This window comes from Limulus polyphemus, unplaced genomic scaffold (assembly GCF_000517525.1).
Source record: "Limulus polyphemus unplaced genomic scaffold, Limulus_polyphemus-2.1.2 Scaffold3259, whole genome shotgun sequence".
In the NCBI taxonomy this organism is placed as follows: Eukaryota; Metazoa; Arthropoda; class Merostomata; order Xiphosura; family Limulidae; genus Limulus; species Limulus polyphemus.
Window position 1 is genome coordinate 77,572 of NW_013668869.1, and position 15,401 is coordinate 92,972.

At 32.6% G+C, this 15,401-nt stretch overlaps 1 protein-coding gene across 2 annotated transcripts in view; it reads right to left on the reverse strand.

Moving 5' to 3' along the window:
* LOC106469004 (claspin-like) overlaps positions 1 to 5,312 on the reverse strand; it is a 56,933-nt gene extending 51,621 nt beyond the window's left edge. For both annotated transcript variants that reach the window (XM_022397406.1, XM_013929459.2), the window contains exons 1-2: positions 5,192 to 5,312; positions 3,015 to 3,163 (exon numbers count right to left, since the gene is read on the reverse strand). In XM_022397406.1, coding sequence (XP_022253114.1) covers positions 3,015 to 3,131 — 117 coding nt within the window. In that variant the 5' untranslated portion in view covers positions 3,132 to 3,163; positions 5,192 to 5,312. The remainder of the gene's footprint in view (positions 1 to 3,014; positions 3,164 to 5,191) is intronic.
* Between the last annotated feature and the right edge of the window lie 10,089 nt (positions 5,313 to 15,401).

The window sequence follows — 15,401 nt, forward strand, 5'->3', positions numbered from 1 at the left end:
TGTATCGAATGAACAAGATGACGTCTTAATGCTTGAAAATGGCTGAGAAAGACACTAAGGGGACATTCTGAGCTTTCGATTGGTTATTCACATGTCATAGACAGAAGTAAGTGTATATAACAGTGTTTCAAAAATGGAAAGAGGTGAGTGGGGCCACTGCATTTGATTTAGTACATGAGCAATATCTCAGCAAGCAGAAAAGATAGGAGGTTCTTATTTTATATTCTAACTTGTCAATATTGGTAATATGAGTTCCTACTTCATACAAAACTATAGACTTTGTATTTTGACATCACAAACATCTAATTTGAACAAGTGCTGCATTCAACATACCATGTGACATACAAAAATTGATGTTTAGGGGGTGTTTTTAATATTTATTTTTAAATTAAGATATTAAATAATATATAGTACTAAAATTTGAACTATAATCTACAGTTTGATATCAAACTTATTGGCATAAATTCATAAAGTAGTAGTTCAATAAAATTGAATGCGAGTCAACAAATGCAGTGACATGACCTTTCACCTATGTGGAAAGGGTGAAAGGAACACCAGATATTTGTAAAAAGGCTAACTTCAAGGGGTAATGATAACATCACTTACACAAGAAATATGATATATTTTTTTGGCTTATGTAAAATACAGAAGAAACAAATAGACATTTCAATGCCCCTATGATCTTCACAGCACTTGACTTAGTACTGTACAAAAGGTTTGGGTGCAATATACTGTTGTAGACTGGTAAGAGAATAATTATAATGATAATAAGAAGAATTACAAATGGGCTGTTTTGAGCAGATTTACTTTTCCTTGTAAGTCTAACATGCATGTTTATTTTGTATATTTTATATGTGTACAGCCTCAGCAGTCAATAGTGAAGATTTTTAAAGTGTTGTTTGAACTGAATATTTACTGTGTAAGATGTTTTTTGCCCAAATTCTATTAGAGTTTTGTGTTATTACTTGTGATCCCTATTATGAACCACTATTGCTGTTCATGATGTATTATTTTATTAAAAATCTGGATTATATGTATATTTAGTATTTTGAAGTCCATAAGTTATTGCATAAAAAGCCTATTATCATCCAGTTTGTTTTTGTTTTTATATACAAAACTTTGTCAAGCTAAAGAATACAAGAAAAAAATATATAATTTAAAAAATGTACATAATAAAACTGACAGCATTAATTTTAAAATTCCAAGTTAATTAATTTTGTTACTTTAAGTGAACATTTTAAACGAAAGATAATAAGTATCTTAAAAGTAAAGAAATAAAATATTGTTGTCTCTTCCAATTAGGCTACCAATTACATGTTCACATATTCAACTGATTTATTATTTCTACTAACAAACTACATTTTTAAAGAGCATTCACTTGTCAACATTTCTCATGGTTTCAGGTCAAATATAAGGCATATCTTACGCTCAAGAGGTTAAGTGATGAAACATTTGATAATATGTACTGAAAAGATAGCTTAGATGTGAAGATTTCAACAAAGAAATAGAAAAAAGTGCACATGCAAAATGTGTTAGAGGCTTCAAAGAATTTAAGATTCTTTATGCAGTTCGGTGTAACCAAGATTTTACCGAAAATTAATTTAATGACAGACAAACTTATAATCTTACCAAGTTTCTAGTTAATCCACCAAGAAATGAAGAAATGGCAGTTGAATGAAAAGCATTTAGATGAAAAAGAAATAGAAAAACATTATGTTTATCTGCAGAGACACAAGTAAGACAAAATTAACAGAATTTTACATTGGCAAAAACTGAGTTGTTAATTCATTGGTTTGTTAACCCTAGTGATGATATTCAAAGACGTTTCCAGTGGCTTAGAAGTATCTTGCAGCATAACGTGCAGGTTATGGACAACATAATATAATTGATTATTGAGCTCATTAATCAATTACATTCAACTAATCAATTATTCTCATATGAGACTAGGAAAGTTGGAATAATTAAAATAGTAATAACTGGAAACATTAATTTTATTAGTTGATTATTTTTGTGACCTTAACTGATTTAATGTAAATTTGCTTAATTCATTATTTTACATAACATTAATCATTGCTCATAGGTAATTCATTATATCGATTATTCACCAAGCTCCACATACCAGACAAAAAAGATTACATAACACAATACAGTGGCATGCCATGCACTACAACACTAGATCAGTCTCCTGGTATTCTAGCTTGACAAGATATCTTTGTAGGTATTGTGTAACTTAATAGACAACTACACACTTAACTGGAGTTCAAATAACACCAGTTACATCTAGCCAAATGAGAGTTTGACCAAGTCTAATGGCAAACATCTCACTGATGTTCATAATGGCTGGAGACGGCTTAAATGGGTAATGAAGAAAAACTTTAATATAAGCCGTCTCCAGCCATTATTAGTCTCAAAGTGGGTTCCTCGTCATCGAATTTGAATTCATCACTGATGTTCAGTATTTCTCTCTACAAGTGAGTCCACATTCTGTTTTGATGCACAGCTAACATCAGAATGTGAACAAAGCTCTATGGTGATTATATGGTGCTTGATAAGATTCAATAAACTTATTATATAAATTCTTTGTTAAAATTACTTTTTTTTTTATCTTTCTACTGTATGGTGAAACACACTGTAAAAAACTCATCTAAACAGAGTTATGGGTTACTCTAATGAAGTAAAGCAGAAAATATTGTGGTGTTAGAAGTTAGTCTCCCAGAAGTATAATTACTAGACTAACTTAAGGCTGAAATTTTTAATTGTTTTTGATTATCTATAATTAAACAAAGGTTAGATTAAATCTCAAGTGACGTGTTACTAATGAAAAAAAATATATATATAAAAAATAATTATTTCCCTAATCATTTAATGTTGCTTAAGAATCTCTCATAAAATAACATGCATTTATATGTAGCATATACATTTAAAAACTCATGACCATGAGTAATTAACTAAATAAAGTTGCAGGGAAAAGAGTTTAGGGTATTAACATAATTAGAAAACTCAAACAATCTCACCTTTTGGGTAATTTCTTCTTCAGGATTCTGATCACTTGTAGGACCATTGTCTAGGGAACTTTCAAGTTCATCCAAATGTTTAATAGTTGAAATGGTATAGCTTTTCTCTGTTATCATTTCAGATTTTCTTTGTCACAGAAATAGATTTTCTATACGTGAAGAAAGAAAATTTAAAATCTTTTGAAAGTAAATCTATTGCTTTGATTTCACAAAAAGGTTATATAAATTATAATATATGGACAACAAGGAACTACTTTGTCCTTCAAAACTGTTCCTGCACGCTCATCCTTGAGAAAAAGTAAAAACTTAAACCTACCATTCATTTTTGGGGGACTTATTTATTCCTTGTTTAAGCTCTTGAATTATAAGCACCTTATGTTAAAAAAAAAACATATCTGTCCCATATCATCTTTTCACTCTTATTTCAATTCAATAATGATAAATCATGTCTCATGGCCTCAAAATTAGCTTTAAAAAATTAGGAACTGAAATTCTTTTAATAATAACATGTAACAAATCATCAAACTTAGTCATACAATGATAAGTCTTCCCCAGAAATGTTCCCACAAATTAATTCTTACAAAACCATCCTTATTAGTGGGTTAACAATAAATTTAAAATTGCATCTGCTCTAGCTAGCTCTCTGATGATTTGGTATAGAAAATCATTTTGAATCTTTTCAAGAACTCTCTCCCCCCTTATTCTTTGACTTCATACAATCCCAATCAATGTGTCTAAAACTTAAGTCTCCCATTATAACTCTGATTTTATTATAAAATTCACCATCAACATCATCTGTCTGATCACTTGACTTACAACATTTGTCAACTTTATAGCTTATTGACAAACAATAACTTACAATTTGAGTAACACTACATGTTTTGACAAAACATTGGTTTGTCTTTTTCATGTACCTGAATAAATTATCTGACACATCTAACAAAGTTTCAGTAACTCACATCACAATCCTGATATGGTAAGACCTGATGAAAAATTTTCCAACAAACATTTAACAGGCACAAATGCTTAATTCAAAAAACCTCAAAACTCGCTCTTCATAAAGTTCTGAAAAAGTATTACTCTACACGTATAATAGAATTAAGCATTTTTAAAGTAATAACAATGCACTGGAACATGTATACAAGTAGTCAATACACTTAGCAAAAGAAGAGTGCATGTTATCAGACATTATGTACGGTTAGAACAATCATCCAGCAAAAAAAGTAAACAATTATTAATATGTATAAGTATGTTCATTTTATAGCCATTTTTATACATTCTCACCACAGATACATGGATATAATATACTTATACCCTATAATAATGAAAAAACCTGTATCTACTGGCAGCTTAATAAATTTCCCATGTGTAAATGACCTCATATTGACTAACTGTTTACAGAAATAATATTCCACTTTGATTATGGCTTGAACACACGATGTCTGGCTTTCAATCTTCCAACTGAGCTATCAGGGGCAACTCCTATCTTAATTCTTATTAATCCCTCACTCACTCAAACAAAGCTTGTCCTTGAGCTTTCAACTCATCATACAAACATTACAAAACCAACACAAATCATACTTGAGCCCCATGTTGAACACCAATATTAAGATTAATTTTTACATAAATAATATTCTGCTCTGACTAGGGTTCGAACCCAGGACCTCAGGCTTACATTAGTGCTCTGACATTGATGCTTTTCCAACTAAGCTATCAGAAAGTCTGTAGGAAATAAAATACCTGTTAAAATTGTCTACCATTTCAAGAATCTGAAATCATTATCAAACTTTAAATTTCTTATTTATCACCTAAGTTGCTAAAAGCCAATAAATTTTCAATTTTTAAAATCTTAGTAAAAAAATTCAGTAATAACTAAATAAGTACAGATCATTGTAATTTTCATATCTCCTAGTCAGTCTAGTTATAACTAATGATGTTATCACGACCTAAATACAAATGTTTTTTCATTATACTCATTACATCATTTTTTCTGAATTATAGTAACAAATCAGTGAATGATATTATAACTACTAAACTAGACAATAGGTTAGAAACAACGCATGCTATTGCCAATACTGGCAGCAGTTAACTTGTAAGTTGTATTAAGGTTGATATATTAAAACGAAATACTAATGTTATATATAAACATTAAAAGCAATACTTATTGAGATACCTACCAAATTTTCGTCACGAATGTTGAAGACCAATTTTACCACATTCAGCTCAATACATCTATTCAAATTAAATATTGCGTTCGGATTTTAAAAACCATCATATTAATTTACAGCAACTAATCTCGCGCCAAAACATCGCCATCTGTTGTTGAAACATTAGAAAAAAAAACATCCAAGATAAATATTTTGGTGTTACAAAGGTATAATTTACTGAACGTCGAATTCATGTTAATATTCTTTTTCGCATAATATCTATATAACTTAATCAGAAAATTTAACTTAAACTTACCAACAGATTTTTTCTTAGCCAATAACAACGTATTTAGATATAAAGATGCCGAAGAAACAAGAAAAATATTAAGTATTTCTTTGTTGATCTCAAAAGTAAAATAGGAAAATATACTTTATTTATAAAGAGACAGTTTTAAACCTTTATAAAGGATTGTTACATCACTACTCTATATCTGGTACGTCTTTTCTTCGAATTAATCTATTGTTAGGTTTAAAGATGTACGGTAGAGATGTGCCGTTCATGAACGACTCATTACTGTGAATCAAAGTCCCATTTGAATCGATTCTTTGATTCACCCGACACCGATCAATTTGCCACGTAACAGGAGAAGTAACTAGCATCATAATAATAATAACTCATGAAATGATTCATAAAAGTTTGAATCCGGTACAATAATCATTCTGAAATTTCTAACTCAAATCCATACACAATATTCACATCATCATCATAATAATCATATTCATAATAACAACATATAATGAGCATAATGATAATTACAATAATAATAATCATTATTTATTATTATTATTATTGTATATCTTGATATTTTTAACGCTAAAAAAATATTGAGTTGCTTGCATTTTGTGTCCTATTCATAAAAAATAAATTCACAATTTGATATGCTGTTTTACTATTGTGGTTATTCCTCTTTTAGATTCTGGTAACTGAAACCTAATTACAGTACCTTTAATTGGTTTGTTTCAGATCGTTAAATCACTGGCAGAGTTATACTTTCGCAAAATATGACATTTTATGGTAGGGGAACTGCCCATCCAACCGAGAAAGAGTCTAATGTATGGGACAAGTGTGACAACTTTTACACTAAGTTCTTATTTAAATAATTTGAATTTTTTGACTCATAGTATAGTACGAGGATCATTCGAAAAGTTCGTGACTCGACCTAAAAATAACTGGAATGTATGAATTTTTCTGATAAATATTAAGTATGCATCTTTTAATTAGTAAACAACATGTAACGTTTAACTTAACGAGCTTATTTTGTGTGTTGCGGATTCTTGAAGGAAAGAAGTGAGCAGCGTTGAACGTTATGGATCAGATCAAACTTTGTGCCGTGATCAAACATTTTGTTAAAAATAAAATTACACAGCAAGAAATCCACCAAGACATGGAAGCAACATCAGGAGAGAGAGCGCCTCGGCATATTCAACGGTAGAAAAGTGGTTCGCTGAGTTTAAACATGGTAAACAACCACGTGAAGATGATCAGAAACCAGGGCATCCCTTGTCATCGATCACAACAGAAATTGTTCATAAAGTTCATAATTTGGTTATATATGATAGAAGAATTGCCATTAGGAAGTTAGCAGAGGAAGTGGGAATCGGTAAAAGTGTTATAACAAGCATTTGGAGTTACGGTTTAGGCATGAGTAATGTTACTAACAGATGAGTTCCAAAAATATTGTCACCTGAGCAGAAATGGATCCGAGTTCTTGAAAGCCAACGCTTAGGTCTCAATATATTCGTAGCTTTGGATAAAACGTGGGCTCACCACTTCGATCCAAAGAGAAAAAAAAAATGGAAACGCCAAAGTTCGCCCACCCCAAAAAAGTTCAAGTCACAACTCTCTGCTGGGAATGTCATGGCATCAGTTTTTTGGGATGCTAATGGCGTTTTGCTAGTTGATTATTTGGAAAAGGGTCAAACCGTTAGAGTGGATTACTATTCATCCTTAATGAACAATTTATGCCAATTAACCAGAGAAAAGAGAATAGGATTACTCAAAAAAGTGTGCTCTTCCATCATGAAAATACCCCAGGTCACAAATTGCATGTTGTTTTGAACGCTATCAATGATGCTGGCCTCGAATCACTTAATCCTCCGCCTTATTCCCCTGATTTAGCTCCAAGTGACCATTTTTATCTATACTAACCTTAAAATATTTCTGAAAGGTCGAAGATTTCAGAGTGCTGATGATCTCATACATACTATTTAGTCATGGACTGAGGACCAAGAAGAAGAGTTCTTTCGGGGGGACATAAAGTCCTTAGAGCACCGCTGGCACAAGTTTATAGACTAAGGAGAATATTATTTTGAAAAATGAATCATAGTTGAACCAGCGTCTCTTTACTTTATAGGGTCGGGCCATAGATTTTTCGGACACCACTCGTATCTAATCATCATGTGGTAAGAACTGCATTAAGAAAAGACAATTGAATTTGAGAGAACGTTTCAGACTCGTGACGTTGAGGACAAATTTGTAGGTGACATTAAATTATTATTTTTTTTTCAGTAAAATAAGGTGGGTGAAATATGAATACAAATATAGGGGATTCCTGGATATCTATTTAACGTTGGTGTTTTGTTCTCTTCGAATTATTTCGACATTGTTTTAAATAATAATGTTTTATTTGTTTTTAAGCACAAAGCTACACAATGAGTTATCTGTGCTGTGTCCACCAGGAGTATCGAAACCTGGGTTTTAGCGTCACAAGTCTCCCGACTTACCGCTGTGACACTGAGGGACCAGCAGCTAAAGCATATATTTAATTCAACTATGTCAGAAACCCACCACCGAGCTGCATTATATTCTATGATTCTAGTTTTCTTTGGATATTTTATTTTCATATAATTATAATTTATGTAAAACAACAATGTGACTACAGTATATATAATACCATTCTTGTTTGTATATATGTTTCATACTTTACATCCATTTATCCTCTTTCTTTTATCCAACATTTCCGAATTATTTTACAACTGTACGGATATGCAATATCTGTAACCATTCAAGTCACATAGTGACTTGAATAATCAGCGTTATATTCCCCGCTGATTTCTCCAAGCCCGTTCCCTTGGCTGTGGTTTTGCTAGATAGTAGATAGGGACAGTGTGAATCTCGTTAATCCATTCATGCACGTCACTAATTAGATGATGAGGCATTTGGCTACCTTAAGAGAGCTTACATCTAAATACAACACTAATAAGCAATCTCTGACTCAACAGTAGACAAGTTGACCATTTTGATAGGTGGTGGGGTATCCCGTCAGATCCATAAATCCGGAAGCCTAAAAGTGCAATATGTGGTGTATAACAGCAAAGTCAAATGAAAGACGTTCGTCCAAGATGTTTCGAAGAGCAATAAGTATATATTTTTTTTTCAAACGTGTATGTGCATTAAATAATATTCTATTTTTTAAATTTGTTGTTCGGTTTATTCGTTTTTTGTTAAGCAGGTAGCTACACAATGGGTTACTTGTGCTGTGCCTACCACTGGTATCAAAAACCATTTATTATTTTTGTATTTGGTGCTACTACTTTTCTATTTCTTGGGGTATTTTCCGAAACGTGTTGGGTTATATGAAGTACAGAACGCTGTCATTTTTATCAGTAGCTGGTACAATATTTCAACACAATAACATATATTAATTTTAATCGTATATGATCAGCAGATCATGCTTTGCTAGGTAATGGGTTATACACAATATAATATAGGGCTATCTTTCTTCTTGAAACAATAAAATATGGCGCTATAATTCTTCCTGATGTGCTATATGGTCAATGAAACGACGACATGAATAATATAGTTTACTATTTTATACAATGTAGTTTGAATAAAGAAATATTTATAAATTTATCATCCACAATTTCACATTTAATTTATAATCATTGCTATACCAGATATCTCTAACAGATGCCGCTAGTGTCCAGAGGACAAAAATGAATGAAAAAATGGCATGGAGGATTTCAAATTTCGGATAGACTAAAACTAAAGATATGAAAAGTAGAGACAGAAAATATATTAAATGTACCTACAAAACTTGTCCTCAACTTTGATTCACTTTAATTTAATAATAATGGAGAAATTACAACTTCTACAACCAAAACTTCCGATTGAATTTAATAAGAAACACTCTTACAATACTAAATTAAAATCATTATATTGTTACAACGTCGTTCTTTCGTTGGCGGGTTATTTTAAATTATTTCATATAGTGCAGAGTGCGTGATTGTAAAAACGTAGGTCTACAATAAATTAAAAAGTGTAAAAGCCTGTAAAGTTTGTTTGTTTGTAATTTCGTGCAAAGCTACACGAGGGCTATCTGCGCTAGCCGTCCCTAATTTAGCAGTGTAAGACTAGAGGGAAGGCAGCTAGTCATCACCACTCACCGCCAACTCTTGGGCTACTCTTTTACCAACGAATAGTGGGATTGACCATCACATTATAACGCCCCCACGGCTGAAAGGGCGAGCATGTTTGGTGGTATGCGGCTTCGAACCCGCGACCCTCAGATTGTGAGTCGAGCGCTTTATCCACCTGGCCATGCCAGGCACTAAAAAGCCTGTAAAGACCCGTTAAGGAAGATATAAAACGAATTTGTTATTGTTACTTGGATAGTACGTTGAATTATTTTTACTAACGTAAATCTGAACTTATTTGTACAAAATAACTCAATAAGCGCGATATCTAACACGAATACAAAAACGCAAACACTCTGATTGACTCACTCTACTGGATAGAAAACATCTCTGTATCTTCTTCTTTCAATGCAAAATTTCATAGCCAAATGAACTAACTCAGCCACTTTTGTAATGTAGTCCTTGTTCTAGAAATTTCTCAAAGCCTTTCGTTCATTAATATTCCCGAATATTCTACAACTGATTGATCTTAAAATTACGCGCCTTCTAGCTAACATCTTTGTTTATTGTCAAGCACAAAGCTATATGGTAGGTATTTATACTGTGCCTCCTGCGGATATCGAAATCCGATTTTTATAGTTATAAGTCCTCAGACTAACCGCTGAGCCATTAGGGTTAGCTTACATCTAAATACAACACTAATAAGCAGTCTCTGCCTCAACAGTAGACAAGTTGACATTATCATAAGTAGTGGAGTATCCCATCAGATCCATAAATCCGGAAGCTTAAAAGTGAAGTATATAGTTGTGTAGAACATGATTCAGGGATCATTTTATCGTCCTGCTGTTTTCTTTGATCCAAGTTGTCGTTAAAGTGTTTCAATTCTTCTAAAGTAGACCACGCTATGGTCATGCTATTATTTCACCATTATTTTAGCACTTCTATCTCCATACAGAGACGTACTTTTCTTTGGACTGTTGACAGCACCTGCTCCGACAAAGCTACTATGATTTCTCCTATGACTAACTTTTTGAGCAACTGGTGTGCCATCGTGATCGCAACCACACTTGCTACATTTGTTACACATCGGACATTTTGTTACTTTATGTTTGCAGGTTAGCTTTGAATCTCGACAAAAACAAACACTTAGAAATTCTGGCTCGTTGTTTCAGCAGTTCCTTACAGGTTTCACAAGAAGTTCGGGAACGGTGAGTGTTTCGTAGATAATATATTACAACAATGCCATGACCATTGTCTGAATTAGGGTTTAAAAAAAAAGCTAACTCTACAGGCAAAAACAAATCATAACTTTTTTGGAGGATATCCAATTATATATCGCTGCAATCCTCTGGATTCCTCATAAAACAATGCGTATTCTTGTAGATTTCCATAAACAAAAAGGCTGAATGACGGATATTGTTCCTACAAAGTGCCTTATTATTTCTTCTGTCGCTGATTCAGAGGTTGTTTGTTGAAAATATATATCTTATAATAGTAGTACAGTGATAATAGCATAAACTCAAACACGATTTATCTTACAGAGGCTACCCTGTGTACATAGAAGAACATCATTTGAGGTTATTTACTGTTACACACACGTACTGATGTCACCAGAGTTCAGTGAAATTGATGTTGTTGAAATATAACATACCTTTATCATTTTTATGTGACAAAAATCACCTTTAAAGATATCCCAATTTTGGCAACAAATATTTACACAAACGCAAAGGAGACTAATTTTCTTCAAGTCATTTCGTGTTTGTTTTTTCTCAATTCTAACTGGCATCCCCTTTCATAAGTATTATGTTTCCGTTTCTGTTCTTAAGTGTTATGTTCCTGTTCTTAAGTATTATGTTTCCGCTCCTTTTCTTAAGTTTTATGTTCCTTCTTAAGTAGCATGCTCTTGTTCTTAAGCATTTTGTTTCTGTTCCTGTTCTTAAATATTATGTTTCTATTCCTGTTCTTAAGTATTATGTTCCTGTTTTTCTCTTACCTTCTAGCTCCTCCTCTAACAACCACTGCTCCTTCGGATATATTTTCCCTTTCTTTCTTTATGTTCTACTCCTCTTTTTATCTCTATATGAATTTATTTTGTATGGCTTTGTATCTCCTATTTACCTCTTAGCTTTTTTCGTTGCTCTTTCTATTCCTATAATTTATTTTTGTATCTTTATTTGTTTTTTGTTATAGCGTTTTATGGCCATTAAAGCCAATTAATAAATGCACACAAACTTCTATCTCAAGGAATACAGTTTGGTCTCCTTCTTTCACTACATATATTGATCTTTTGTGTAGAGTTAACTTAATCCTATATAATTTTTACAGCAGTTTTCATGTTTATTTATAACTTTAGCTTACTTAGTATTCCAATTTTTCTGTGTTAGGGCTTCTTTGTTTCCATTTCAGCTAAAAGCTTGTAATGACTATCATAGATATCAGGTGTTCTTACAAGGGTAGATACAGGGATCTAGGGGCCAAGATCCTCCTTATTCCAGAGTGCAAGAAAAAAAACAAACGACAAGTGTAGAAACTTTGTTACTCAGTTTACAAAGCTCTAAAATAAGCAGTAATTATTTTACTTCATTCATAAAAATTAGAAAGGTATAAATCCCTTATCAGTATAATTTTTAAAAGAATAATGGCAGCTCTATTTTATTACTTAAGATATTTACATTATCCGTCCATACAGTTAGTAATCCATAAATAAATATTATGGGTTTAAATATAATTTGTAATTGACGAATTTACTCCTCTTATTTTATAGTTGAGTCTGTGATTTTAAATAGTTCTGAAATAAATACTTATGGTTCAGTAAATCAGAGGTTTGACCAGAAACAAATCGCAATATGATTTATTTTAGTACAGTTGTTTTGGAAAATATATGCTTTTTAACATCTAAAAAGTCTCAATAAATCAAAGTGGTGGAACATACATTTTTTTAAAGGAAAAATCCCGAAAAACTGTTAAATGTTGATTGTTCAGGAAGATACTTTACATAGCAAAATGTGTCGCATTGTTTTACATCTAGGTGATATAGAAATGACTTTTTGGGAGAGTATTGATAACCTTCTGAGAGCTTCAGGATTAGAAGTCTTGAAATTTGTATATCCAAACAATGCAGTTAGTCATATAGTAACAAGTTGACAAGCAGAGTAGCGAAGAGTGACAATCTGGTAGAACTGATAATCTGTCACAACACTGATGATTTAAAACAACAGTTAACAGATAGAAAATGAAGAGTGAAAGAAAGAAATGGAGAAAATACTGATGTTGACTTTTTCTTGACTCCGCTGATGTCACAGCGATAAGTATTCGGACTTATAACGCTAAAACTTGGGTTTTGATGCTGTTGTTGGGCAGAGCACCTATAGCCCATTGTGCAACTTTGTGCTTAACCCAAAACAAATAAACAAATATTATTTTTGATAATCTTCTGAAAAAAGAAATCATCACAGATATTATTTGCTTCTCAGAATTTTTAGTGCATATTTGTCTGAAGATTGATGAAGAAGAATCAAATTTAATGAAGTCGCCTACTGCTTCTTTAAGGCTACTGTATATTGATATGTTAGCTTTTTTTACGAGCACTCAATAAAGCTAAACACACTAGAAATTAGGCTCTACATATGTAGAGTGATGCAACTATTGTGTCGTAAATGGCTGAATCTGGTCATAATGTGTATTCCAAATCTTTACGAATATATATGCAAAAGATGTTTGACTTGCCCAATGAATATTCTCAGATACATGTAGCATTCGAAAAGGGGCCTAACGTTGTTCGAAGATCAGATCGGTTTTTAGGCTAGAGTGCCATCAAATTGGGTAATAAAATAGGTCCTCGTGCTGAAACGTTACAAATAATGCAACGCAGGAAATAACAGACGTTAGATCTGCAGTCAACGAGCAGCACAAAGAGTCAACCAAGATGCGAATTTATAGGACATGAAAGATACTGCTGCGATCCTTGGTTTCATTGAAAACATAAATCCGTTCAGTTCCGACGATACTTTACGAAAAATTGAAACTAGCGTTACCGGATATACTGCTGCAAATGTAGATACGGCAGAAAATATTGGGGAATAAAGAACGAAGCAGATGACAGAAAAAATGGCCAGAACTACGTTTATAAAAATAAAGACCAACCAGTAACTTTAAGCACCAGGAAGGTAGTAAAGATAGGAGACGAAAAAATGGATCTGCAGTTGTTGTTTCACTGATTATTTGCTGCAGCAGAGGTATTTACAGAGGAAATTGCATTGCTATTCCAGCTCTTTTTGAATCTCCTGATCTCCAGAAGAAATCAAACAAACTAGTGCCAGCACATACTACTTGGAAAGTTATCAATGTGTAATGTATAATGGACGTTCTTGGTGGTGATTGGCTTTTGCGGCGAACTCCTTGGAGGTGTTGTGTAACATGCAATGCCATTTGTAGTGCCTATATTGATTTTGTTAAACCCAAGTATGATCAAATGATAATTGTATTTGATGGATACAAAAATGGCCCATCTGCTCATCATAGACAGACAAGAGGATGCATTCGTACAGTAGCCGAAGTTACTATAAATATGATTCTTACTCTCATAAAAGAATAGTTCATTGGTATCAAGAAAAATAAGTATAAAATAATGTCAATGCTCAGTGACAGACTACAAGATAGCGAATATAAAACGCATTATTCCAGAGGAAATAATGTCAATGCTCAGTGACAGACTACAAGATAGCGAATATAAAACGCATTATTCCAGAGGAAATGGAGATTTGTTAATTGTCCAAGCAGCCATTGAATCATCCGAAACGACTGATATTGTTCTTATTCGTGAGGACACATATATTCTTGTTCTTTTGTATTATCATACAGGCCTGGATGCTCGTAAGCTCTATTTTAGAACACAACCACAATAAAACTTGAGAAAAAGTAAAATAATATGAAACATGCGATTAGCAAAGACCACACTAGGTCCGGCTGTTTGTAACAAAAATGTTTTATACTAGGATGTGACACAACATCCAGTGTTTTCGAAGTTGGAAACGGCGCCTCTCTTCGACTTTGTATGAAAAAATGGTTTACAGACAAAACGCTCTTGTCGATTCAATAGATGACCCAATTATTTAAGCTGGTGGGAAGGCATTACTATATTTATACAAGTAAAAGACAAACGAGGACTTGTATTCTATGTGCAATAATATTTTTGCGATAAAGTGACATAAAAATTAACATATCAAAGGAAATGTTTGTCCTTAACATCTACAGCTGATAAATACCAGAGCCTTCGTGTACGGTATCATATTAGATAGTGGATAAAGTCAGATCCGAAAGACTGGGGATGAATTATCTGTGATGATCAAATGATAGATAAGTATTCCGATGAGCCATCTGCACTAGATTTGCTGCTTAATATAATTAAATGTAGTTATAAAGCAGGTTGTCCAAATCTAAGACGTAGTTGCAGGAATTGTGGATTTCTGTGTTTACCAACATGCAACAAATGTTGCGTGGTAAGATGTAACAGTTCCACACATCCCGATCCTGTTCACATCAATGATGAGTAACCTATCCAATCAGGTAACACATGTGAATGTTTGTCTGTATTCTTATTTATTACCCCATTTGAAATCAGTGTTGCAGTTTCCAAGTTTTTTCTACAATTCTTTACTAGATTCAAACTAATTATTGAGAAAAAGACCAATATCATAGCTCCTTGAACATTTTGTATTATAACGGACTTTATTTAAGGAATGTGAAACCTCAAAAGCTTTTAGTTGTTTATAGTTTTGAGCAAACGTGTCAAAGATTTAAAATCTCCAGTTCTGTTTGTTTGTAG